We start from the raw sequence: 27599 nt of genomic DNA on the forward strand, positions 1-27599 counted from the left end.
GCCATCGCGGCTTTCAAGGCTTTCTCCTGTGGAAAAAACAGGAATTCCTGCTTTAGCGACGAACCGATATATCAACGGAAAGCAGCATAGTCGTTTGCCTTTCATCAGCGACACCGAGCCTGCAAAAGGTAGGTTTTGAAGAATTATTACTGCACAGTCTGTTTCCTGTAGGACATGATTCATCTTTCCAGGGCTGCGGTCCTCCTCAGTATCACGTTTGCACATTGCACAAGAAAAAATACAGCTGATAACAGATAGGAACTATGATTGTGCAGTGTTATTTGTATCTGTATTTTGGGACAATGGGAAGTCTTTCCACATTTAAATCTGTAAATCTAATAGTCTTAAGAATATCCAATGCAGATTTACAACATCCAGGTGGCGCTGTTAGTCAGCTGAGCTGCTCTGCTTCGATCACATATCTCCTGATCAGCTGGCACGTTGACAACTCTTTATTTCAGCTAAATCAACTCGATAAACATTGATTTGAAGGGGGGTGGGCTTCCAATTTCCGGAGAGGGTAAAACAAGGTTTCAGTCGAAAAAGACTTTTAAACGTCAACGCCCACCGATCGTTCGCTTCTTGTTGTAATTGCCTGCGATCTCAACATCTATTTGCATTAAAACAGTGCATGTGGGGAAAAAAACTAAGTTTTATTATTATATTTTAGAAAATGTGTCTTAGGAAGAAAGTGCATGCAGAGAGAAATGATGCCAAACTCTTAGTCCTGGCTTGAACCTTACAGATTACTGAAAGACAACATGTCCCAGTAGACTAATAGAGAAACATTAAAGTTACAGTTTCTGATTAAACACAAGAGTCAATAGAATTAAAATATGAGTTTTGTAAAATATAACTTTTACTTTAGTTTATATTTAGTGAAAGAGATTGTGCATTATTTAGGTAAGTACAACCATTGTACATTTGGCCTTTATTTGTTGTTGGAAAACGACAAACAGTTAAGTTGAATTAAAGTTAAATTGCTTTTTTCAACCTTTCAACTTTTTCAACATATTATTCCCTTGCATCAACACCAATTATACAGTATGAGTATGTGCATTTATGTACTTTTTGCCATTGTCAGTAGGCTTTAGAAGCCTGTCAGCACCATGGACAGTTCACTGCACCAGACAAACAGCCTGAACTTACCTCCTCATGTTGCACTCTGGATCCTTTTTTATTTTAGCTCCTTGTTTTTGAATCATTTCATTTATATCCTGACATTCTCATTGTGCCATCACAGTTTTTTTGCAAATACTAATTGGCCTCTTCATCTGAATTAATGATTCTTATTATGGCTAATATGTGATCCAGTCAAGTAGGTAATTTGCATAACTCTCTGCAATTGGTGGCTGGTATTCCTGTGGAATACAAATTTGGAAAACAATGCCACCACCTCTTATTATGCTGAATATATTAAGCAAAGGTAGGATCATCTCATCTTATGAGTGTTGACAGGTCAGTGTTGGACATCTAGCTGCTTTACAGAAAGAAAGGAGAAAAATCAGATGAGGAGTTACAAAAATCATTACAATGACAGTAAAAGTAAGTTATGTTGTGCGTTTCTCTCAGGTCTTAATTTCTCTGTCTTTCTCTGTCTTTCATAATTGACCATAAAGCAAATTTTCTAAGTGGCTCTGTTCTGCACGCAGCATCATGTGTATGTTTTTCTGGAAGTGGAAACCTCTTCTGAGGTTGCCTTTTTTTTTCCTTGCTAAATGGGTTTTGCCGCCATTTGTGAGTCTAAGGACGGTGGGCGTTGTGTACTGTAACAGATTTTAAAGCCTCTTGAGACAAATATGTGATTTCAGGAATGCGGTACAACATAAATGGGTTAAAAGTAGAACAGGCAACTCATTTACATACAACTTGTAACTGAACAGCAAAATTACAGAGATGCACTAGCAATAGTAACAGTTAATAGTCTGTAGTTTTAGCTTTTTTGTTTAGTTTTTCTTGTGAAGTATAGCTGTGTCTGTTGCAAACAATCTGAGAAGGAGAAATTCATGTTTGGCTCAGTTGTTTTTAACTAGTACTACTAATAACTAGTCCATAGTACGTCCTTAACCCATGATGATGACGGTTGATGATTGTGACGCTGTTAGATCTGTTAATGTGTGATGTCCTTGTCACACGAATAAAGTAAATATCCAGTTTTTGGATTTGCTTTGTGGGGGCACTGTCACTGCTTCACCTTCTCAGAAACCAAATGAGTCACACTCACAGACAAACTGGTTATAAACAAGCCTCTAGACAATGTTCATCTGCCAGCCTCCTAAACCGGTGACGAGGCTGGTCATTGAGCCTGCTCGCCATTGGCTCGCCCCAGACCACGAGATACAGTTGTGGGTGGTTACCAAGAAAACGTCATAGCGCTTGTGATGTTCTCTGCAGCTTCCAGTTTAACACAGAGCAATGATGGGAAATGAACCAGCCCTGGCTTTCCTTAAAAGGAAGAGCAGAGCAGAGTTCAATCAAAAAGTCAATTACTTGCTATAGGCAAAATGTATGTCACATTCCCCTGTGGCATCGCACTGCAGAGGCTGCTTTGAAGGCAGAATCTATGTTGTATTGGCTGTGGGTGTTAGAAGAACAAAAATGAATTTTTAAAAGCAGCTTAATATTTTGTTTTGTAAGGAAACATTTATACGTACAGCATCTGGAAAAGTATATCTCCATATGATGTTAAACGCATTTAATCACTGGTTATTGATAATATTAATGACAAAAATCTAATGTGTTAATGTTTATACACTTTCAAATTACCTTTATATTAAAATATTATTATTTAATGATTATATTTAAAGTCTTATTTTGAAGCATTCGCTCTCACGGGGTTATATTGGATTATTACAAATAATTAAGAAATCTGTTCTGTTGTGAATCAAGTGGGTTTTTTGATTTATAGATGGGCATTGTAAACACTATCTGTTTAGTATTGCCACTTTTGCTTTCTCGTTCCAACCCCGACACAAAACATTAATTAACATTAGATGCATTTCTACACAACAGATATAATGAGATACAAACTTACTTCCCTTCAGCCATAAAGAAAAGACCCTGAGAACAACAAGCTAAACTTCAACATAATTATTAACACTTCCCCTGTAACAGCTGGTGAGCCCCTACACTCAAGGGCATTTGGGAAGTGTAGTTAATCCTATGATAATCTTGAGCATGGTTTACATATATTATCGCTTTAATTGCCACCTGTGCTGTACAATTATACTATCACCAATTACATGGCTATAGTTTACTTGCCTGTCTAAGCATTTGTTCCCCTTTAATAGATACCTTTCATCAACTTGTGCAAGTGAAGCGACCAAGACGTACACTAATGGATCCTCTATTGACATAATGAATTAATTATATGTTCAGAAGTAGAGTGGTGCAGGATAATGCTGAACCAAGCTATATAATAGATGTGGTGGATAGAAAAGGATGAGAAGGGACAGAGTAGAAGGTGTACAAAGAAGGTATGTGTGAGGAAGGACATACTGCGTGTGTGTCCATCCATTAGAATGCAGAGTGCATCCTCCTGTGTGAGTCACCCCTCCTCCCTCCCTCCCCACCCGTCCACGTACCTCACACCACCAGCAGCATCTAACTGCAGTCACCGCCTAATATTACGCCTCTGACTTCACACAGCCAACTGAGGATTCAGTTTCTACGGCAACACGCTGCAGACTCCCCCCTGTCTCTTCCCCACCTCCCCACCTCCCCGCCTCTTCTTGGCACAGACCACGTGACTTTCAGGAAAGCTTCTGCAACCTCCCCTTCGTTGCTGTTAACCCTTTCCTCGCCGGTCTGATGCCAGAGGCTCTCCACAGCAGGCGGCCTGGCTGGCTTTTCGTCTCTCAGAGGTTTCAAAGGGAAATCAGACACATATCTAATCTCCCTGGAAGATCAGAGCATTGCTTGATCTAAATGTTGGATTAGCATATTTTAGAACACCCCTGAATAAATCAGTATGGCTCTTCTATAGGCCGGCTATGAAGGGGATATAATCAATATTTTATGTTAACAAAGGGTCACATCAATACTTGTAGACAAAAGGTTTTGCTCGTAGTGACAAACCTATGACTCTGTCACCCACTGAATTTCCTATCAGCTCTTCTGAGGTTTGCAGCAACTTTCAACTCATTGTTTTGGTTCTCTTGAATTATTATTAACAGATTTATAGTTTGATTAGTGAAAAAGCTCTGAAAATCCAAATCCTAAACCCCAAACAGCAGCCACAGTTAGCAGCTAGCAGGTAAGGAGTCAACATAGCAAAAAGCTGGATCCAACTGCTTGGTACCAGGTTTTCCATATAAAGTTAAAGGAGCTGATTCTTCTAATGACCATGTGAAAACATTGTGAAAGAGTGGTGCTGAGCCAGTACAGAATTATCATCCAAATCTGAAGCTCCTCTCGGCTTTATGGAGCTTCGGCAAGTTCATTTCAGACCATTGTTTTGTGGATACAACTTCATTGTACTCTGCCTAGTCAGCACCGAAACAGACACAGTCACTTAAGAGCTAGATTTGTTCCCTCGACAGCAAAAAAAAAAAACCCCTTCCAAAAAAAAACCAAGTGAATATATGACTATTTGACTGTATTTGAACATTTAATTAGTTAGGGGACCAAATCCCATCTCCAAACACCATTGTCGATCCACATCTGCTGGATGTGTAACTTTGTGCTGACACATTTGCATTATGAAGTTAAAAGCTGATAATTATTCACAGCTTTTTCCCACTGCCCCCAAGTGGCCAGATCAGTTAGATCAATCAGTAAAGAGTGTTAATTTGTATATCTAGATGACTGGGAATGTGCCAGTTGCAGCATCAATCAGTTTCTTCTTTCCATTGTGGAGTTTGTGGTGTGTTTGGTGCAGACAAGGTCAAATGATGAAAGGCGTCAAACACTCAGCCTTCATAGAGTTTTGAAGCGGAAACAGGAACGTTGGCTTCCAGCAATGATCTCACCTAAATATTGCCTCATTGGCTCAAATGTTTCCTCAGCATCCCGTTGGGTAGACAAGTCAGTTTTACGCATACAGTATGTGTGTTTGCACGCGCACTTCTGTGCACACACCTGCAGTGAATGGATGAACTTTATGAATGAAAACATTTCTTCCTGAGCTGCAGACAGGAGATGAGATCATTGTGTTGAAATGGAGAATCCCCCACCCACGACACCTCCCCTACCCACCTACCAATACTGGTTGGCGCCAATCTTAATGAATCCCATCAGTGGACAATATGGATGAAATGCACAGCATGGCATCCTGATTGATGATGCTATCCAGTATCAGCTCTGCCAACAGACAGAAAGGAATCACTCCTTAAACACAACCACACACACATACCTAACTTCTTTCATCAGAAATCAGAAAAAATATTTCTGGTATACTGCTTCTGGTTTTCAGTCAATATGATGTTGAAGCAACCAATTACCAATTACCTTGGCTGCTTTTGTTCACATCCCCTTTAGGAACAGAGTTGAGTGGATTTGATGATTGGCTGTCTATTCACCAGAGTGTGAGCAAAGGTGACAATGAGCAACACAAGGGGCTCTTGATGAGGATCCATAAATAGGCTCTCCAGCGAGCCAGAAGCAGCTCTCCCCCTGATTCTCATCTACACCAAAAGCACATACTCCTCTGTAGTCTACCCCCTTTCCCCTCAACCGGACTGGGACAATCTGTGACCAGTTGGCACCAGGCCTCATGCAGCATACTGTATGCTTATAGTCAGGGGCATGTATACACACATGCACACACAATATTCCCTTGAACATCCTTCACTGCAGGCTTCTGTTAAATCCCTCCTACAGATTATGAGGCATGTTGCCAAACAACACAGCATTTTACATCAGCCATTTGGATGAATACCACTCAGCATCATCTCCAGACTCATTCCTTTAGTAGTCAGATTAAAGCTTTGTAGCTGTAATTGAGCACAATTTCATTTCCTTTCTCTTAAATTCAAGGAATGATATTTGTGTGAATGTGCAGGATATGTAACAACAGAAAAACATGCACTGTGCAGTATTTTCAGTGGGAGTCCCACTGAAAATATCTTTGGAAAGCTGTCACTTTGTAGATTTGAGGTTTTTATCTGATAAGGAGTGATACCCTGCAGCGTTCATTCAGTGTTTCTTTCTGCTGGAGTAACCACAACAGAAGTAGAAGCTGTACTGGTGGACATCAGAAACGGCAGCAGTGATCCTCTGAAGTCTGAACGTCTCTGATGAAAAGCCATCCTGCAACTACAAGCACCGATAAATAAAACATGGAGAAAGTTTTTAGAACAAGATAGAAGAAGAACAAAGTGGGTGCTGCTCCATTCAAACTGCCTTAAGACACAGTAGGGAGAGGATTTGTGGATACGCATGGCATATTATAGCAAGAATTATTAGAACTGCTGAATTTCTTCCCACAATACCCATTGCATGTAATGTTAAAACCATAAAATATTAATAAATCACATTCTAGCTTGGGTTCTTTGAATATTTTTGGTGAATAGTTTTCCATTCATTTCTAAAATTAAAAACAACATAAAGCCACACAGTGATTGATCTAGCATTATTAAAAATTGTCCAGGTTCAATCTGCCTCAGCGTCTGTAAACCACAATACAAATTTTCATTTGGCAAGACTTCAGCTGGAAGCAGAAGGCAGCCTCAAAAAAATAATAAATAACCACAGAAGATGTGATTTTGCTGGAGTTATCAAAATAGTGCAGTAGTGCAATAACGTTTTTTCATCGGGATTTCATAAAGCCCCATTAAAATAAATAAAGATGGGGAGGCTTTGAGTGCTGGTGTGTGTACAGGTTTCTCAGTCCCACATGGTTTGTCTGTGCACTAGTTAGGGTTTCCCTGCTGTCTACAAACAGTGCGATGAGGTCATCGTTAGGATTTAAGCCCAACACGGGCTTAATCTGAGAGATAAGGGCAGGATTTGGATTTAGCACTCAAAAAGGGTCATGCAGCTACAACCATTTAGACTCTGTAGATTCACAGCTCAGACATGGGATACCCAGCTGTTCCACAAACTCGCATCTTCCCCTGTGCCAGCCAAATAGTTTAACTCTTGGAAGATTCTCCACTGTTTACACTGATTTTATGATCTCCCAGTTGGCCTGCAGAGTTAAACCAGCCTCCATTCAGGATTTCGCCGCCTTGAATATATGAGCTGTGTGATCTAGGGGGAGCGGAAAGTGAAGTTCTGGTGTGTGAACAGGCATGTTCCTGTGAGATGGTTCGACAAAAACCTGACAGGAATAGTACACTTTTGTTTTTTTACATTAGTAAATGTCTTGGAAGCTGAAAAATTGAGAATATATTTACTTTTTATTCAGATCTTCCATTATTAAACTTTATTACACGCTTTTGTCAGTGATTCGTCCACTCCACATTCTTTATTTGGGTACTTTTTGTAGCTTATGGATGTATAAATGTATATAGAATTGGAAATATAGCCTGTTTAACTTTGTGTTTTACTGTAAACCCATGTGTTCATAATTTTACACATTAATAAAAACTACATTTATTCACTGTGAAAACGGCATCAATGCCAGGCCTTGGAAATAATAATGATAATAGGATACTTTGAAGAGAGGAAGAGGCTCTGGTGTTACGAGGATCCTCAAACACATAATGGGATTTGTGCTGAAAGGTGACAGTTGTTTGAATTAGTGTAATATTTTCCTTTCATTCAGGTTAATTAAAGTCGCCGAGGGAAACAAATCACGCCTGGGGAAAGTCCCATTTAGGTCCTGCCTGTGCAGTCCCAATCTCCCTAACTCAAAGAAATGGGTCAGTAGAGATTGGAGATGATGATAATAAAAAAAACGACCTGCCGTCCTTCCTTCATATCCCCTCTGTGGCAGACGGGATCCTGCTCACAGATTATGCACCAATTACGCTCGATGCAGAGGGCGTAAATAGGGTTTGAAGGGATTTTCATGTCGCTGTCCAGTCAAATGCTGCATGCTTTGGGGATGACATCATGTTGATCACCTCACATACCGGCTGACCGCCCTCCTCCCTGCCCCAAGAGCAGCCTCACTTACTCATAAACCCGTTTACCTGCGGTTGTCCCGCGTCTCACCGGACTGAGCTCGTCACTGCACCTTCCTCCTCTGATAGGTGGCCATCGAGGCTGCCTCCCTCCCGCCCCGTCTCTCCCTCCCCTCCCGCCTCTCCTCTCTCCTCTTCTGTCGTGTTTACTATAGGTGAGATAGCCGAATAAATTCCTGAGTGTGCGCAGATCGCATCCTCAGAGGAGGCTGCTGGAGGAGGCGGTGCACAGGCAGGAAAACAAGCGGAGCAAGGGAGGGTAGCTGGAGCTGTGTTTACTGTGCACGGGAAATACGCGCAGGAGAAAGGCCACACGTCCACGGCCGAGAGACCTCACTAGATGCTGAGAGAGCGCAGACAAACCCAGAAAGGAAGAATTATTAGGCGGTGTCTGTTAGAATAAACCTCAAAGTGGAAGACGATGGACTTCAGCTGTCGGCACTGAGGTAGGAAATGTTACATTGGCAGCATTGAGGCGGCGTGATGGGCAGATGTGCCAGGACGAGGCGGCACAAAGTAACGCAGCCTGTCTTTTACTATTTAAGAATTATCTACAACGGTGTGTTTGAGTGCAACTTCCGTGCTGTCAGTGAGTCTCCTGTGGGTAAGATCCCGGGATCTTACCCACAGGAGGTGCGAGGAAAAGCGATGGTGCGCACAAGAAACCTCTCCGATACATCCACAGCGCACTGGCCTGTAACAGACCGTAGCCTGCTCCTGCAGCTCCCGCAGCTGATACCTCGATATAAATAAAGTGGAAGCAGTTAGGAGACAGGATCAGTCGGATGTGAATGATGTGTGATTATTCCAGATTTCAGACACCAGATGTGTCTCAGTGGTTGGGTTTCTCTCTCTGTACAGACAATTATAATGAGGATACAGACATTAGGGGTTTATGGTTCTGGCTCTGTTAGTGAATCCAGACTGTTTGTCATGTGGATGATTTCTCTCCTCCTGTTTATGAATTATAGGTTATTATACACAGAAGCATATAGTAGGTACAATAGTGGTTTCACATCACGATGTTCACAGTAGGATGGTTGATATAATAGTGTAACAGCCTATAGATACATGTTATGTGTCATAATTTGACACTAAAAGATCTTCAGACAGACGAAGATATGATCAAGTGCTCCTCACGATGACCAAAGGGTCAACAAACAAATAGGCTCCATGTTCAGTTGTTTCGTCTCACGGTGCAGAGCACGATGACACCGGTGCTGTGGAGGATTTTACTAAGCAGGTAAAGCTTGTCAACTTCGTGTCTTGCTTGTCACAGACAGAGGAGGGGGAGTGGATCACTTCAAAAGACTCTGACAAGAAATAATGTATTTTCATTGTCCGCTGAGCGATGTTGTCCTTGGAGAAATTACAAGCTTGGAAGAGGCTCTCAGAATTCTGTCATTATACGACCATCATCTGATTTCATCCTTTCTATATCGGTGAAACTGCTCAGTGTAGGTTGTAGGTCCAGAAAGCAGCTGTGGAGTGCTAAACAATAGCAGCACAATACTGTGTAGGTAATATTGTAGAAGATTTTTTCCTTTCAGTCAAGAGTGGACACTTGTAATATGCGCTGTGACACATCATCTAGTCTGCTAGGTCAGACAGGCTGATCTTTTGTCCTTTACCCACATCCTGGATCATGTTTCACGTTGTAGTATTGATTTGATTTCTTCAGACATAAATAATTGTTCATTGGTTATTTCATATGCGCTGATCACATGGTACTGTACATGTTCTCTCACCTTCACCTGTATCTGTCAAGTTGCACCTGTGGTGTTCAACTCAATAGTGCATTTGAGATTGTGAAGAATGTTTAAAAATGTTTTTTATCCTCTATGCTTATGATTTCTATGATGCCACTTGTGATACCTTAAATATGGCTAAAGGTTTGAGTTATAATATGCCTGATTAATCATCTTCATGAGGTGACAGCTTCTTTCTAACTTCATATTCAGTTAAATCAGCCTTCATGGCCTCCATTTACTACAATATACTGCTTTGTATTGATTTATCCAACTCTCATTCATCCAATTTATCTCTCCCTCTCTCTGTGTTTGGTTTTTTCAAGGCTCCCTGTTCTCTAGTTGTTTGGATGACTGCAGCCACTCATGGCGCTCATTCATGAACCTCGTGCCCCCTCTCCTTCACTCTCTGGCTTCAATACACCCCTCTCCGACCCTCCATCCTTTCGGCGGCTCGATGCAGAAACTCCCTGCACCCCAGAAATGGACCTGACCCCAACTCAGTGCGTCCTCCGCAACGTCCTGTCCATAGACACTGGGGCCGCTGTTGAGCCTGGGGGTGGAGGAGGAGAGGGGCAGACTATTGGGCATAACCAGACACCGGGAGAGGAACAACAGGAGCATTTTGCCAACAGTGTCCTGAAACTCCATGAGCATGATGGGAGTCCTGGAAGGACGGAGGGAGAGGGGCAGGAGTTGGACACCAGTCCTGTCAGGAGCCAAGCGGATGATGCCAGGCTACAGTGCCAGTCTACTGGAGGGGGAGGAGGGTTTCTGGAGGGCTTGTTTGGGTGTCTGCGACCTGTCTGGACAATGATTGGCAAAGCCTACTCCACGGAGCACAAACATGACCTGGACGGTATGTAGTCAGATTCATTTCATAATAAACTGCACACAACTATCTGCACTTGAATCAATGGTTGCTTTTAGTTTGCAATAAAAATACCCACAAGTTCCCTTTTAATTACATACAGAAGCTTTGTTATGCTAATGAAATGATCTTATCCTCCAGTTTAATTACATTAAACAGTTGGTAGAAAAATGACTCCCACAAAGGCCATGCTGTAAACAAACACTTTCCTTGACGTGGACGAGCTGCCACCAGAAAGAGACTCTATCAAAGCTGCAAAGGGCTTATTTTCCCCTGATACCCCCCATCCTTTTTTATGCTTGTGCATGCCCCCTTCACCCTCCTACTATAACACCCCCCCCCTTCACTGAAACTAGCTCCCTGTGACGCTGTGTTGTTTATGTCTGCAGCCACTACAATAGCACAGAGCTCCCCCGGGACTCCTCTGCCAAATCTGCTTCATGAATTATGCATGGACACGTTCTGACCCCGCGCCTCCTGTCTCTATTAACGCAAACCTCACACGCGCACAGACACACGTATGTGAACCTGCGCCCTAGGATGAATGCATGTACACATAAACACACCCACAAATAGAAACACTTTATACCTATAGCACTGACATGAACACAGATATGCTTAAAGCTAACTTGATAAACTAAATGGTGCCACACGTCAGGCATGAATGTGGCAGTTTTATATCCTGTCTTGTTTTTATAGCCTTCAGATATTGTATCACCCTTTTGACTTCCACATCTCCCCTTCACTCCCCCCTCCTTCTATCTCTCATTGTCTCCTTTTCTCTCCTTTTTATAATGTGCTGTTATCACTCCCATCCCATCTGCACCTCACTGCTCCCCTCCTCTGTGCAGCGTCACAGGGAGTCATACACACTGAGGAGAGCAAAAAGGATATAATAAAAGTGAAATAAATAGGGGAATTGCAAGTGACTGCCTGCCTACTGTATGACAATGCCCTATTATTAAGCTTTGATTGGGAGGAACAATGTAACACAATAGAAAGCAGGAAAATTGTCTGTCCTTTATTGATTCTGAAGGACTGTGGGGTGTCTGATGATGTGCTAAATTTCCTCAATTTTTCAGATCATACAAAACAGACCTGGGGAAAATTCTGGTGTATCAGATGTCGGCTTTATTGTGGAAATGTAAGGGGCTCATTAGAAGCTAAGCCCTTAATCAGTCACCGAAGAGCATTAATCATTCACAGCATCCTTATTAATATGATAAATGTGTCTACATCTTCTTTCCCGTTGTTAAGAACAGCAGTAGATCAGGCTGTATATTTTCTCTGTATTAACAGTCTGTCCTCTGCCACATGGACTCCTGCTCACCCGTGGGGAATCCCCCCCCCCATCTTTTCCTAACATGCACACAGCTACCACCACCATCACCACCACCACTTCCCCTCCACCTCTCTCTTCACAACACACCCACATCATATCCTTTGAAATCCCGCCCCCTTCTGAGCGTTGGACCCCTGTTTTGCGTCAACCCCACAATGGCACTAAGCAGGATTTAGGAGGCTGAGGGAGAATTACCCACAGGAGATTAGAGCTCCCTGTCTGTCTGCCTGCACTCCCCAAGTCTTAGGTTAAGATGAGGTTCAACAACAGAACAAGATATCAGCATTGGTTCAGTGTTCACTAGAACTAAGAGGCAGCTCTTAGAACGGGTTTTACTGTTACAGGTTTAATGTTAAGTTACAGCAGTTACCAGCTTCATATGCAAACATTTTGGTGCAGGGGTGGTAAACCCTTGACACTGTGGTGCTTTTTTTCCAATCATCTCTGCATGTACAGTTTCTAACTGAAGACACCTGATCCAGGTAATCAGCATTGCGAAGAACAGGGAAAGTGGCTGTTTTTAGTTTTCCTTATCCAATGTTGTAATTTTAAAGGTTTATGTAGTCATTGAAGCTACTAATACATTTTGATTGAGAATGCTTATGTTTAAAATTGTATTAAAATTTCAACATACACCTGACAAAATTATATATAGCACTGTAGCACACTAACATCAGACATGGTGGTGAAGAAACTCAGTCGTCCAGGTGGGCTCCAACCAACTGTCTTCAGACTGAAGAAGCTATTTGCATGAGTAGCGGTTCAACCTAACAAGAAGGAAGTCCAGTTCCCATTACTCAACTTCCAGATAACAGAAGACATGTTGAAATATTAAACCATGTAGAAATAGATATCAAAATTACATATAAACAGACCAGAAGGAAGCTATTCACATGGTATTTATAAGAGCATATAGAACATATACAATATTTGTATGGTCTCTGTTCAACATAAACATCCAATGCAGCTCAAATTGAATAAATCACTTAAGAAAATCATTCTTCAATTCTATATCTATAATTTTTATTACTGCACAAATAAAACCATTAACCATTTTGCTTTCTTTCTTTCTTTCCCAATCTCAGAGGCCTGGGAGGTCCCATTTGAAGAGATATCAGACCTCCAATGGGTGGGCAGCGGGGCCCAGGGTGCAGTTTTCCTGGGTAAACTGCACGGACAAGAAGTGGCCGTAAAGAAAGTGAGAAACATCAAAGAGACAGACATCAAGCACCTGCGCAAGCTCAAACACCCCAACATCATCACTTTCAAGTTAGTAGAAATGGTCATTTGGCTTATTGTATCCCAACATGTTTCATGATAATGCTTAATGTGATGTGATTTACCACAGTTATATTTAATATCTCAACATGTTCTACATATTTACCTACACTTTCAGAGGTATTTGTACCCAGGCTCCATGTTACTGCATTATTATGGAGTACTGTGCCCAGGGACAGCTGTATGAGGTGCTAAGAGCAGGCAGGAAGATCACACCATCTCTGCTCATGGACTGGGCCATGGGCATCGCCGGGGGCATGAACTATCTTCACCTCCACAAGATCATCCACAGAGACCTCAAATCTCCAAAGTGAGTTTTGTAGACCTTACAGTACTGCAGTTCAAATGAAAATGACAACATTAGAGCTAACTGCACACTAAATACTTACAATCAAACCTTGAGTTGTGCTAGTTCAGGTCAGGAAGCCGCCACACAAGTGATCATCAAAGTTTCTTCTGTGCAAATTCTTAAACCGGTAAACATAAACTCATCTCATGTTTCATTCCAGCATGCTGATCACTTACGATGATGCAGTGAAGATCTCTGATTTTGGCACATCCAAAGAGCTCAGTGACAAGAGCACCAAGATGTCCTTTGCTGGGACAGTGGCCTGGATGGCTCCCGAGGTCATTCGCAATGAACCCGTCTCAGAGAAGGTGGATATTTGGTAAGCGTCATAACACTTGTAAACCATCCTTTTGCACTGGTGAACCTTCATGATTTGTCTTATCTGTCGTTGAATCAACATAGAATCTCATTAGTTAGAGTCTACTACAGTATAGAGCGAAGGATCCTATTTCGAGAAAATCTATTCAGTGTTATGTATAATATTTCATTACATGAAACACTATAGGGTTTCTGCCATATCTGATGGGTTGCCCTGTGTAAAGCTCGCCCAATACATTCTACCTTCTTTCTATCTTTCTCTCTCCCATACTACATCCCACCATCACTCTTCCTCTCCATCCTGAAAGGAACGCTGGCTAATTTAATAATTGATTTGCCAGATGCTGCAGTGCTCCAGAGAGGCTGGAATAACCTTCGGAGCCTGCAGATGGTTTGGCCCACAGCCAGCAGTGCATTAGCAGAGAAGTGAAAATAGGATTAAAACACATTTCATGTAGAAAGAAAGCAAAGCACGGGTGTATACTGTACATTTTTCTTAAAATGTATGTAAATCACTTGATCACTTGGTGAAAAATTAATGCAACTCTGGACGGGAATAAACGTGGTAACATTGCAGAAGCTTATTAAAATGATGCCACGGCGAATGCAGGCTATAATGAAAGCTAAAGGCGGTCCAATGAAATATGAGTGTGTGACTTTTTTTTGGAAGGGCAGTGTATATTTTAAATAATATCTGAGTGCCAACTGAGTCTCTGCTGCCGTGTTATAGCCATACTGGTGATTTGAGCTAAATGCTAACATTGGCATTTAAACACAATTTTCAGTATACACTGTAGCTTGTGATTACTATACTTAAAATCTTCATTTAGCATGGTACCATCTTAATTAGCACTGTCCACAAAGGTAAGCTTAATCAATGTATTATAATTTTTGCAGATATAAACCAAATTTAACCTAATGAGTGTGCTGTCAGGGAATCACTAAAGTTATTATACTTTACCTGAGAATATAACTAAATATAATATAATATAATATCATATAATATCATATAATCAAAGGCTACAAGCTAAAAATATCCATAAAAATCTATTGCACAACATAACAATTTTAACATCCCCTTCTGTAACAACTGGTACATTAACTGGCTTCATGATAGTGCTACAGTGACCTTAACACATAATATAATGCAGCAAGAATTTTCATAGTGAAGTTAGATTACTTGGTCTATTTATTTTGTGACACGAGTTGTGTTAATGTGTGAATTAAGTGTTGATTTTGTCATGTTATTTTAACACATTTATGATAGAAAAATAACTATGATAAATAAAAATGAACTTTTGATTTTTTTTTGTATCATATTTGTATGTTTTTGATGAACTGATGAATCATTTGACAAATAATTTATTACACTCTTAAATGATGTTAGTTCGTGTCAAAATGCACCAGTAATTGTAATCCAGCTATTTCCTAACCTGTTAGTAAAATAAATAAATGCAATTCCTTTAAATCCTTTGAATCATAAACAAGAAGATGGAGCGACTCTAAAAATACACATGTAAACCAAACATCACGCACACCCACAATGTGATGCATGTGATGCTATTGGCACCTTAGATACTGCATATGGTCACCATGGCAACCCAGAGTCACCAACAACAGACTTTCCTTAGTTACCATCCCTGTGGGTCTGCAGTTACAGTACAGTTAACTATAGTTGCACTTATCTTAATGGCAAAGGCAACCTTTCTGTGCAAGATGTGATATTTCCATCATGCCTCCTTTCATCTGTTCACACCTTTATCAGCCCGTCTGAGAGTAAATGTGCCACGTGTGTATGCAGGTCGTTCGGCGTTGTGCTATGGGAGATGCTGACAGGAGAGGTGCCCTACAAGGATGTGGACTCCTCCGCTATCATCTGGGGAGTGGGCAATAACAGCCTGCAGCTGCCTGTGCCTGATAGCTGTCCAGAGAGCTTCAAACTGCTCCTGAGGCAATGCTGGTGAGCAGACGGGAGGGGAGGAGGAGGGTGAGGAGAAGGGAGGGATGAATATATGAAGATATGGGAAAATTGGAAAAATGGATTGAGGAATATAATAAATTGTAAAGGCATTAAGAAGGCTGAGAGCGTGAAAGTGGTCAAGGGAAGGAAAGTAAAGCAGTATTTAATAAAGGGGATTATTCTTATGAAAGGAAAGATCATTTTGTGTCTACATTACTGATTATACACTGTTAATCCATTCACAGGAACTGCAAGCCAAGAAACAGGCCATCCTTTCGACAGATTCTCCTTCATCTGGACATCGCCTCAGCAGATATCTTATCTACTCCACAAGAAACATACTTTCAGTCTCAGGTAAGCACCGATAACCAATCACTATAACACTGATTTTGTCTAACCTATATTGGTGAATGTTTAAAGTAGCTTTACCTGGACTTTTACAAATGTATCCTCCATTACTTGTATTAAAATGACTTCAATAAATTATTTCTCAAATAGCAGGAACGATAAGAAGAAGTGATAACCCATTCAATATACATATAAACATGTCAGTATTGTTTTAAAATAATGATTAAACATTACTTATTTTAAGCCACAGAGGCAATTTAATTCAAATGTAATTTTAAATTTCTTTCAGGAAAATATTAGATATTTCAGTGAGCGTAGATATAAAAGAAGAAAACTAAATAAATACAACATCAGACGAGGAGAGAGAGCCCTTGTTTAAGTCACTCCATTAGAGAACGTCCTGTCAACAACATCCAGCATGTCCGAGAGTCGTTTTGCTGTGGAGCCTCTGGCGTTTGATTCCATTCTCCTGCCGTAAATCACAGGCAGTGCAGAGTGTGCAGCTGCACAAGGGGCCCCAGCCTCTCAGGAGACCTCTATTAATACCTGTCCTTTAAATTACAACATGTCGTTGTTGTTTCCACGTCATGCGCAAGTGTTGATTTGTGGTCAAAGCGAGAACTCAAAATGAGAAGGTCTGTGTGTGATGGAGCAGGAGGGTGTGTTCCTGCCTGTAATTGGGTGGGGGTGGGGATGACAAATATGTCAGAAAACTGCACACCAAAATAGATGAAGCACGGGAGGGTTAGAAAAGTTTAATTGTGTGGAAGATATGTCTTTACTCTGCCATGCAGAACCACAGAGCTCATGCATGTATAATTCTGAGACACGCAAACTAAGATTTTATTTCATCTTAGCTGCAACACCTCGCCTCTGGTTATCTCCCATGATGCAAAACACAAGCCTCTTTTCACTCTCTCTTCTTATCCTTGATCCTTTATTTCTCCCTGCCCCCTCCTGCAACCCTCCTCAGTTTCTCTCCTCTCTGGCCCATAATGGATTTTTCTTGTGACGTTAGAAAGAAGTATTTGCTGCTGGAGTGTATTGATTGCTTTAATGGTAGGGAGCAAAGAGCACAGAGAGAGAAAAAGAGGGGACTGGAGACACAGAGGAGTGCACACAGGAGTCCATTAGCTTAATAAGAAGCATCACTCGTGCATAGACAGAGCACACACGCACAGACACTCGCATGCATCTACCTACACACTCTCATAAATCTGACTTCCTTTGTCCTCTGATATGACAGGTATCAGATAACAGCTGTCATGCTCCACTGTGTACAAGAAAATGCCCATGCTGCATTATTTTTTTTCACATCATTGGTCACATCAGTTCATGTTCAGTTTTTCTCTCTGTGTATTGATTAACGTCTGACGGCATAATGGGATTTGTTTCAAGCTTAGTCTCACTGCAAGCTAAGAGCTTTTCTTACTAGATCAAGGTGCAGTTAAATTTAATCTGGCAAATTTAAATATGAATATATTTTGTTGTTAATATCTTTACTCAAATAAAGTTGAGTTGTACTTTATTATTTCGATTTTAAACACATTAATAGCTTATTCCTGGCAAACACAGACATATACAGAACACAATTCATCATTGTCTTTTACTATTAATAGTAGCATTGTACTGATCATAGAAGTAGTAGTGACAGTAATAATGTATTCAATACTATCAGATTTATGGACATAAGGGGAAAGCAAAAAACATTCCTTAGTGTTCTTAACTGAAACAATTAAAACATGAATATGTTATGTATTTAATATAGTCATTAATACTTGGTCTGATTGATATGTTTTATGTTTCCAACCAGGCGGAGTGGAGAGACGAGGTGAGGCACCACTTTGAGAAGATTAAGTCTGAGGGCACATGTCTGCACAGGCTGGACGAGGAGCTGATCAAACGACGCAGGGAAGAACTCAGGTTAGCAAAAATGAAAAGAAGGACACGTAAACAGTATGGGCACTTTGAAACAGAAAACAATGGAAAGCAAACTACTGAGTTACTTGTGGTGGAAGAGCATATATATAATGGTTACATGTAGCTGTAGATGCCTCTTGACAATTGAAACACTGAACTATGTCTTTGTATTTATGTCCCCCTCATCGTTCTTCACACAGACATGCACTGGACATCCGAGAGCACTATGAGAGGAAACTGGAGAGAGCCAACAATCTCTACATGGAACTCAATGCCATCATGCTGCAGCTGGAGATCAAAGAGAAAGAACTGCTCAAGTATGACACTGACATTGATTTGTACTTTTGTGCAAAGTAACAGAAAAATAGTGGTTATAAATCAAGAAAGGCCAGAGCAGTATGATGCATTAAAGCCATAGTTAATGCAATAATGTGTGTTAAATGTGTTTATAATGTGAAACAAACAAGAGATTTAGTTACACAGGGCCACTACATGTAACAAAGTGCTCTTCGGTGCCATGTTAAGTATCCGTTGACATCCGTTCAGTGAATATTTGCTTTGTGTTTAAACATCAGGAGGGAACAGTCACTGGACAAGAAATACCCAACCTGCTTCAAGCACCACAGTTCCAGGCAGTCAGCCTCATCCAACTCGATGGAGAAACTGCTGAAGAAACGCAACGTACCTCAGAAACTGCCTTCACACAGCAAGAGGTGAGGCAGAACGGAAGATTTCCAAATTAACGTCATTTACACATAGATGAAGCTGCAATTGACTGCCTACCCCAAGGTTTTGATAGAGAGGGAAGAATAAACTAGATCCAATTTATTTTTAAATCAATTCTGTTCCTGTTCTTTCCAGGCCAGACTTACTCAAGTCAGAGGTCATCCTCCCCAAACTGGACTCATCCATGACCCAGGTCACAATCCCCAGCAAAGGGTCTACGTCCCCTGGCCGCTCACGTCGAGGAAAACCTCGCTACAGGAAGGCTGGAAAAGGCAGCAGCGGAGACTTGGCTCAACTAAAAGCTACCCTTTCTTCATCTTTAGCAATGGTCAATGTCACGGCATCTGTTCCCAGCTGCAAGCACCACCTAGACCCCAGTGCTGCCCTCAGAGGCCTGCAGCATGACCTGCTGCTTAAGAAGATGTCCTCCTCCAGCCCTGATCTCATATCAACCACCCTTGAGGCTGAAGGTCGGAGGAAGGGGCAGGTGAGGCCGGGGCTGGATAGAGCGGGCAGTCACAGTGCCTCAGCTGGTTTGGGGGAGAGCAGAAGGACTGGGGAACCAGAGGAGGGGCAAGATGTGTGTGTAGGGACTGATGACCTGGCAGAAACGCCTCCACGCAGTGACACGCCCAGCGAAGATGCAGCTTCCGTTCCATTCTCCAGTAGCCCTGATTCTCCATGCGGCAGGGGAGCGACTGCAGGGAGGACGTCTGTGCTTGGGAACCCCCGGGTCCCGCACGAGGGCGAGGAAAAGGAGGACGGGATGGTGATCACGCGCTCACCCAGAAGCCAACGTCTCACACCTGCAGCACTGCTATATAGGGCAGCAGTCACACGCAGTCAGGTGAGATTTTAAAGAAGCAAAGATTAAATGGCACTAAGGTTGAAGTCTGACTCAGCTTTCTGACTGTGCTACAGTGTTTATACATAGTGTCTTTAGGGTCATATCTTATCTTAGCAGGATGGTGGGCAGTATATCTGCAGTGTGCACTGAAACAAGACAACACTGAGTTTCATCTTTACTGTAAATATTCTCCACAGAGACGTGGAGTGTCGTCAGAGGAAGAAGAAGGAGAAGTGGACAGTGAAGTGGAGTTGCCTAGAAGGCGGTAAGAGCTGACACATACAACTATTGAAAACAACTGTATTTACTGTACATCTAAACATGTGCACCCATTTTAATCCTCATTTTACTACTAACAGGGATTTACTTTTAGATTTTGTTAGAATGTTCTTCAGAAATTGGTGTTGCATCCTCAGGTGTTTGCAGTTTTAACACATATTAAAACTCCCACACGTGATGTTTCTCTAATTAGACATTATTCTGACTCCTCCTAGTTTGTTGAACCTGTGATGATGAGACCATTTAGATCTTTATTATTCATTTTAGTATATGGAGTCCTACTGTATCATCAAAATAATTAATGTTGTATAGCATGTTGTGTTGTGTCACTTTACCTTTACCGAATCCACCAATGCCAAGAAATTATGTAGAAATTGTTTCATGACTATATTGCCTCTCTCTTATTGCCCTGCAGGCGCACCGTGAGCATGACCAAATGCCAGTCCCTGTCCACCTTTAGCTCAGAGAACTTGTCAGTCTCAGATGGCGAAGAGGGAAACACCACTGACCACTCACACAGCGGCACACCGGACGTAGTCAGTACCAACACAGATGAGCGTCTAGATGACAAGAGCGACGACTTGCTTTCTCAGGGCTCGGAGATTCCTGCCGACCCATCTGACCCGACCCAGCTGGGCTCAGATGGGTTGTCTGAGAAGGAGGCTGTTCTTCGCCAAGTGAAAACCCAACTCACTTCCAATGACCAAAATTATGAGGTAGGCAAAAAAAGAGTGGATGAACAGAAAGAGATAAAATAGTAGATAAATGCACAAACAAACAAAAAACATTAAAGGTAAGAAAACTGTAATAATTAATGTTTTGATCCAAACAGGGCCTGTATGATGACTCGGACTGTGACAGTGCAGAGTTGGACCATTCAGGCAGTGCAGAGCCCAGCCAACCCCCAGCCAACTGGTGAAAACATGACACCTCAACCCACTCAGACATCTGCAGATCTGGCCTCTGAATGCCTCTTTCTCTCTTACCAGACCTTAGAAACACTGAGTCATTAGCAGAGAAGCAGGAAATGAAGGTCTGTCTCCATCACGAGCAGGAACATAAAACAAATCAAAAATCTGGTGTCCCGGCAAAACATTGAACAATTTACTTTCTTTTTCTTTTTTATAAATACATCACAGGGATGTGAAACTGAATTGGGGCACTACAAGGTGACAGAGCAGCTGCCTCCTCTGTTCTTTCCATAGCAGCTGACCCAAGATCAGCTTTGCAAAAAACACATGAAATTACACCTCAGTGACAGAAGCCTCAGTCAATGGAGGCTACGACTGTCTTTTTATGTTTCTTGTCATCTTCCATATCAGTTTGTAATTTTATGTCATAACAACGTGTCATGTTATTTCACAGTGTCATATGAGAACATGATTATGAAATCCTATCAGGGCTTGTATTATATTTTAATGTTTCAACGGTCAACGTTGTTGGGACAGCCACTGATGTTGCAGCTTGCACTTATTTTATGAAATGTTCTGCTTTCCTTCTGATCTACGTGTCATATCCTCACAGAACATTATGCACTGACTGATCTATAGTTCATTTACAGCGAATTAACTTTTAAGCAAATTGATTTTTAAAGAAACTGCATATTTGCATTTTTTTATTTCTCATTCATATTAATTTATTTGTGGCATGGATTACGTTGCCATTTTCTACTTCTGTGTTTTAATATCAGTGTAAATATGTGATGTTGTAAAATGAACAAATTTTTAAAATGTGAGATTGTATAATTTAAAGGTGCTGATGTTTCCAATTGGGTGGCACTACTCTATTTGAACCTCAAAAAGCTTACAGTAGTAGAATGTACTGTCGCTGCTGTCCATGTCCGAGCATCGAAACACAGGAAAGAGCAGCAAGATGTGAACAAAGAGAAAGCAATATGTCTGCTCTGGTACAGTATGTCCTGTCATGTCACAGGTCACAGGTCACAGGTCAAAGGAACCACATTGGGCTTCATTCAGGGCAAATGTGCTTTTTTTTTTTAGTAGTATTGCAGTGTTACTGTTATAATGTGACAGCAGTTTTGAAAATACCTTTCTGAGCATCTTGGGGTGTATATAGTATCAGAACAGATTTATTAGGAAAGCCTGTTGGATATTTTAAGTTAATTAAGTTAAACACTGTTTGTGAATCAGATCAAAACAAAAAATTAGACCCACTCATACAGGACAAATGCAGCAACAGAAAGAGACTAATGGCAGACATATTAAAACTCCAGTGTAATCACTGAAGGCTGATGGCTGGGACATGAAAGAACAATACCAACGCATCTTAGGATAAATAAAAAAAAAAACATGATTACATTACCAGTTTTCTGTGCTCACTCAGATGCACAATTGCCAGACCAGTAGCCACAGTATGTGCTAGAGCTTAGATCAATTTGTAGAAACACTCTTTTGGTTCTTTATTGTGGAGTTGTTTTCAGTAAATACATCACAATGAGTCACAGGCTTATCTCTCACACAAATATGTGAACACAAAACAAACGATTAAACAAATCTGGTCCTCTTTTTTCTGCCTACTCACTAAAATCAGTGTGAATGTAAGAATGAAGCCAGTGATACTGTAACGTGTTCACTTTTAGCTGCTGGCTCCCCCAAAACATAGAAAATGACCTTAGGAGTGCAATGTGAAGCATCATTTCAGAGAAAAATTGTTCTGACATTGTCCCCAGACACTTATTTTTACACAGATTTTTCAATGTCCACAAATGTGTAAAGCCTACTTCATAAGTAAAACATAAAAGCTTCGTTTTGATGCTCTTGTATCCTTTGAAACGCCTTGTTAACATATGTGTGGTTCAATGTGTCCAACAGCACGTTACGTCCTGTTCAATTAATCCACTGAGCAGGTCACACTCAATAAGCTAGAAATGGCAGCTTTGTTTTTTCCACCCATATGTATTAAGTTTACAATAATAGATCAATTTTGAAATGATTGTCCCTTAAGAAGTAAAGCTAAAAATCATCCTGCAGGAAATGTTGCCAAGAAGCAAAACTACTGCCCTCTAGTGTGTCAATTGTGGAGGTACTTGTGTTTCTCACAGATGATTGAAACAGCCTGGTATGAACTGAAATGTTTGCTTTTTATACTGCATTATTGTAACTGTACAATAGATATATTTAAGAAACAATTTAAAATAAAATCATGTAAAATCTCCACCTGTGTTCAGTATCCTGTGAACAGTGACAGAATTTGCAAGACAATTTGTGGTTTGAGCATTTCACATCTTTATTTCTGTATTTTTTTAAACAATGTTGTGGCACCCAGGTCTACAGTCTCAAAAACGTGCACAAAAGTTTTTTTTTCTCTTTCCTGCAAATAAAAAATAAAATAAAGTTCGACTTGAGCAAAGCAAAGAGCAGGAAACTAGTGCTAACTCACAACCCTTTCTCTGTCTAGTTCCAGAGCTCCAATGATTTCAGTTCTCAGCCTCATCACATTTAATAGACAGATCTGTCAGTGTCCAGGAGTTTATCCCCCTTTGGTAGTTAAGAAAAAAATATTTCCTCCATTTAAAACAAATATTCCAACATTTTTTTAGTATATATCAGTCTTTACAAAAAAAGCGAGGACAACCCTCTGCTTCCGATCCCTTGAGCCGAGCCCAAAACCCAAAAACCTCCCATCCCAGCATATATCAAGACATGATGTCAGGACCAGGAGGGAGGGGAGGGGGGCAGGAATGATGTGGGGAGGGGAGGGAGGAAAAAGTGACATGCGTAGTAAATACACATTTAAATTATCTGGATAAATTCATCTGTGAGTGTTAGAACATTTGTCGTCATAACCAAATATAATTAGTGACAGTGCATGTACAGCTACATATTCTCAGTGACATGAGTGTATTTCATGTTACAAGCACTTTGATTGAAAAGGTGACAAAGGGGGAGAATGCTGTGTATAATTAAAGCGAGTGAGTATGGACATGAAATGGACAGACTGAATTGTGGAACTGGGGGATAAAAAGGGGTGTAAATAAACACAGAATAAAAGTCACTCTATTCTTATTTCTGATACTTTTTTTTTTATTTTTCCTTTTTGTTTTTTCCTTTTTAAAGAAGAAAACTGACTGTACAGAACTAAATCTATATGCCTATTCAGAGTTTTCAAACTCTACTCCTCTGTGATGGCAAAAAAACAAAAAACAAAACAAAACAAAAAAAGAAAAAACACGAGAAAAGGGAATAAAGCGAGGGATACAAAAAAAGGCTAGTAACAAATCATTAAAACCTCCCACTCGACACAAAATGGGGAATTAAAAACCCAATGGTTTGCTTATTCTGACTAAAACCAAAATGAAGAAAATAAATAACCTCAGCGGATCAAATCAGTGGTGGTTGACATGATTTCAAAAAGAGGAAGAGGCGGTATCATATATAAACTCTTATGGTGGATAGTTGCATTGACTGCTTTATGGTAGCCGATGATATAAAAGTGAGATTTAGTGCAGTTGCAGTGTCTTATCAGTTGGCTGCCAGTCCTGTGGCCTCAGAGGAAAGCCTGGAGAGACAGAGAGACACCCGGAGACCAGGGAGGGAGAGAGAATAAGGCATGCAATCAGACAGACAAGATAAATGTCAACCTCATTTACTGTACATTACATCAATATAATAAAATTCTGTATAAGGAGATCAGCTGAGTTTATTGAATGTCCAGTTTTATCAGCTCCTAGTGTCAATGATAACTTTGCTCAACAGCTGATCAGTCAGGTCTCACACTGATTCCTAAAGGTTTGATAATGGAGCTAAATTAGAGTTAAATACTTTAGAATATAAACTGATTTGCTTCTTGCCAAGAGTTTGATAGGAAATTAAATAACACTCACGTCCACAGACTAAATATTAAGCTTATCTCAGCATAAGGGCTGGAAACAGTTAGCCTGCCTGGCTCTGTTTGAAGGTAACAAATCGACCTACCAGCACCTCTAATGCTCACATTAAAAAACATGAATGAGATTTGTTTTATCTGTACACAAAGCAAAGTGTCAAAGAATACAACTTTTGTTTTCACAGTGGGTTATGAATCAGACAATTTCCTTACTGGGCAACGTTATGTCACTTCAGGACACTGAACTGGGAAAATAACCAGGTGCGTGATCCTCAGTAAAAACACATCATGCTTTTACAATGTGATTTTCACATCAGAACAAGCAAATGCATTTTAGAAAAAGAAAATAATCTCATAATAATAACAGTGAGGTTTTGAGGTGGTGGCAGGCAGATCCTGTTACCTTAGGGTGGAGCCAGGCTAGCTAACATATGGTAGTGCTACTGAGCTTCATATCAAACTCTGAAAAGCTGCAAAATGTCTCTTCCTTTAAGTTGAAAATTAACTGCTTAAAGTTTTGAACTTTTCTTAACACAATGATCTAAAAGATGATTTGGTGCCTTTGATTCCTGAGGGCAGATTTAAATGGAATTAAAATTACAAATATTTCTTACATAAGAAGAAAAAGAATTTGATACGTATACTCTTCATTTTGACAGCTAACAAGAGTCACTTAAAATTCACAAGAAAAACTATTCCCATAAATACAATGTGACATCTTAGAGAGAGCCGCTACCTGAGCAGAGCTTACACAAAGAGAGAAATGCTTTAGTAAATCTGTTGAAATTATTCATTGTCCATGCGAAGTTCAAAGTCATTTAAAAATATAATGCACTCAACATGTCATTTCTTTAGGAGACAGGCCAAATCCAGCTACAGATACCTATTTTATAAATATGGCAGCAACCATCTCTCTGGCTGTATAATACTTGTTTGTGTGTATTTGTTTTCTCTAGGAAGCATGGCATGGCACAGCCAGATACAAAAGCAAGTGCAGGTACAGACAACAAAGAGAATTGTCAGTACTTTAGTAGTAGATGACTTATGTTTCCTTCATTAGTAAGGGGAGAGCCTTCGCCTTTTAGACTTGGAGCCCAACTCTGGGGCAATTTTGGGCTCAGTGGGGATTGGGTGTGCAGGGTTACTGGCCCCACTGACAACATGGAGGGCCAGGAGAGGGAGGGGCTTGAGACTGAGGAGACTTGACACACAGGCAGGAGAGCTGGGGAGCAGGGAATCAGTGGAGGAGGAAGAGGAGGAGGAAGAGGAAGGAGGAGGCGGCCCTGGAGCCAACAAGGACAGAGGAATGGAGGCTGAGGGGGGCACCACACAGGAGGAAGAGGAGGAGGAGGAAGAGAAGGAGGAGGTAGCAGCAGAGGAGGTGTTGGTGGTAGTAGTAGTAGTAGTAGTAGTGGTAGTAGTAGTAGTAGTAGTAGAGGTGGAGGGAGGGCACAGGCTGGTCTGTTCGGGGTTCAAGGAGGAGGAGGAGGGAGGAGGTTTAGAGGACTCTACACTGTAGAAAAAGAAGACAAGGAGAGAGGGACAACACAGTCGGGATGGGTCACAGGGCAGGTTGGTGGTGAGCGATGGGTCGGGGCGTTAAGGGTAGGAGGAGTGATAGGGTGTGGAGGGGGGATCACTCAGGATATGACCAAAACACAGGACAAAATGCTTCATTAGAAATTAAGGTGTCAATTTAAAAAAAGGAGGAAGGAAAAACAATAATATGTGGAGCCAATTTAGAAAAAGGAATAAACACAAATGTTGACAGAATTTGCAGACGTACAAGAAAGGAAACTTGACACATTGCACAGATAAGCAGGAAAACCAATTATGTAGATGAATTTAATTACACATTAAACTATTATTTTATAGAAAACTAAAATATTGCAACATTCTGAGAAATTAAATGCATGTTAGCAAAAAGACAAAAGTACATAAGTGATTATCTCACCTGGCATTGATGAGGTACTCCGCCAAACTGATGCTGGCAGGCGAGCCTGTGATGGTGACCTGGCGGTCAGTCGATCCATCCACTGGATTCGCAATCTTAATCTGGGCGCCTGACATTTGTCTGATCTCGTTGATCTTGGCTCCCTGGCGGCCAATGATGCACCCAATAAGCTAGGAAAGCAGGAACGTTATTTTTAGCTCACTGAATTGAGCACCTGAAAATACAAGCCTTCAGTGTTCATTGTGATAAACAGACTGTCTGAACATGATAAATATGTACAGAAGCACTTACATCATTTGGAATGGTCATCTCATGGGAACTGGTCTGGGCAGAAGCATCTATTCCTGAAAAATAAATGAACAACAAAATGATAACCAACAATTAAATCAACTAAAACAAGATGCAAACATAGAACTGGCTGGGTGGCGAATGCTTGTTAGCAGGGCTTGACATGGGTGGTTTTCCAAACTCCTAGCTACTGAGTTTTTCACGTTTAATCAAGAAAAGACCAAAAGGATGTTACACAAGCTTTTAAAGTTGAGAATTTATTTATAATTACTGATTTTCACTGGGTTGCTAACAGAAACATTTTATGAAATGTATAATTTTACAATTTCAGGAGCTAAACTAATGTGCTGTGACTATATAATATGTCCTACAGTAAGGTCGACACCTGCCCTGCTGCACAATCCCTGTTAAATAACCTAAAAAACTAAATTTCACAGCAACTAGACACCTAATTCAC

General features: G+C 40.9%; 2 protein-coding genes across 6 annotated transcripts in view; one reads left to right on the plus strand and one right to left on the minus strand.

The window, feature by feature from the left end:
- Positions 1-24194, plus strand: LOC113153939 (mitogen-activated protein kinase kinase kinase 12-like). 2 transcript variants are annotated; one of them, XM_026347856.1, is made up of 14 exons: positions 1-128; positions 10144-10676; positions 13116-13299; positions 13427-13618; positions 13818-13976; positions 15777-15935; positions 16181-16289; positions 18097-18206; positions 18404-18520; positions 18779-18916; positions 19065-19776; positions 19974-20041; positions 20471-20771; positions 20888-24194. In XM_026347856.1, exons 2-14 carry the CDS (start codon positions 10184-10186, stop codon positions 20972-20974), a joined length of 2829 nt encoding a protein of 942 aa, XP_026203641.1. In that variant the 5' UTR covers positions 1-128; positions 10144-10183; the 3' UTR covers positions 20975-24194. The 2 variants fall into 2 exon arrangements, with proteins under 2 accessions (XP_026203641.1, XP_026203640.1); XM_026347855.1 differs by lacking the exon at positions 1-128 and adding an exon at positions 8382-8515.
- LOC113153940 (poly(rC)-binding protein 2) overlaps positions 23284-27599 on the minus strand; it is a 10571-nt gene continuing 6255 nt past the window's right edge. For all 4 annotated transcript variants that reach the window (XM_026347860.1, XM_026347859.1, XM_026347858.1 and 1 more), the window contains 3 exons: positions 27146-27198; positions 26855-27024; positions 23284-24573 (listed from right to left, as the gene is read on the minus strand). In XM_026347860.1, coding sequence (XP_026203645.1) covers positions 24537-24573; positions 26855-27024; positions 27146-27198 — 260 coding nt within the window. In that variant the 3' untranslated portion in view covers positions 23284-24536. The remainder of the gene's footprint in view (positions 24574-26854; positions 27025-27145; positions 27199-27599) is intronic.

Source organism: Anabas testudineus, chromosome 5 (genome assembly GCF_900324465.2).
Source record: "Anabas testudineus chromosome 5, fAnaTes1.2, whole genome shotgun sequence".
Classification (NCBI taxonomy): domain Eukaryota; kingdom Metazoa; phylum Chordata; class Actinopteri; order Anabantiformes; family Anabantidae; genus Anabas; species Anabas testudineus.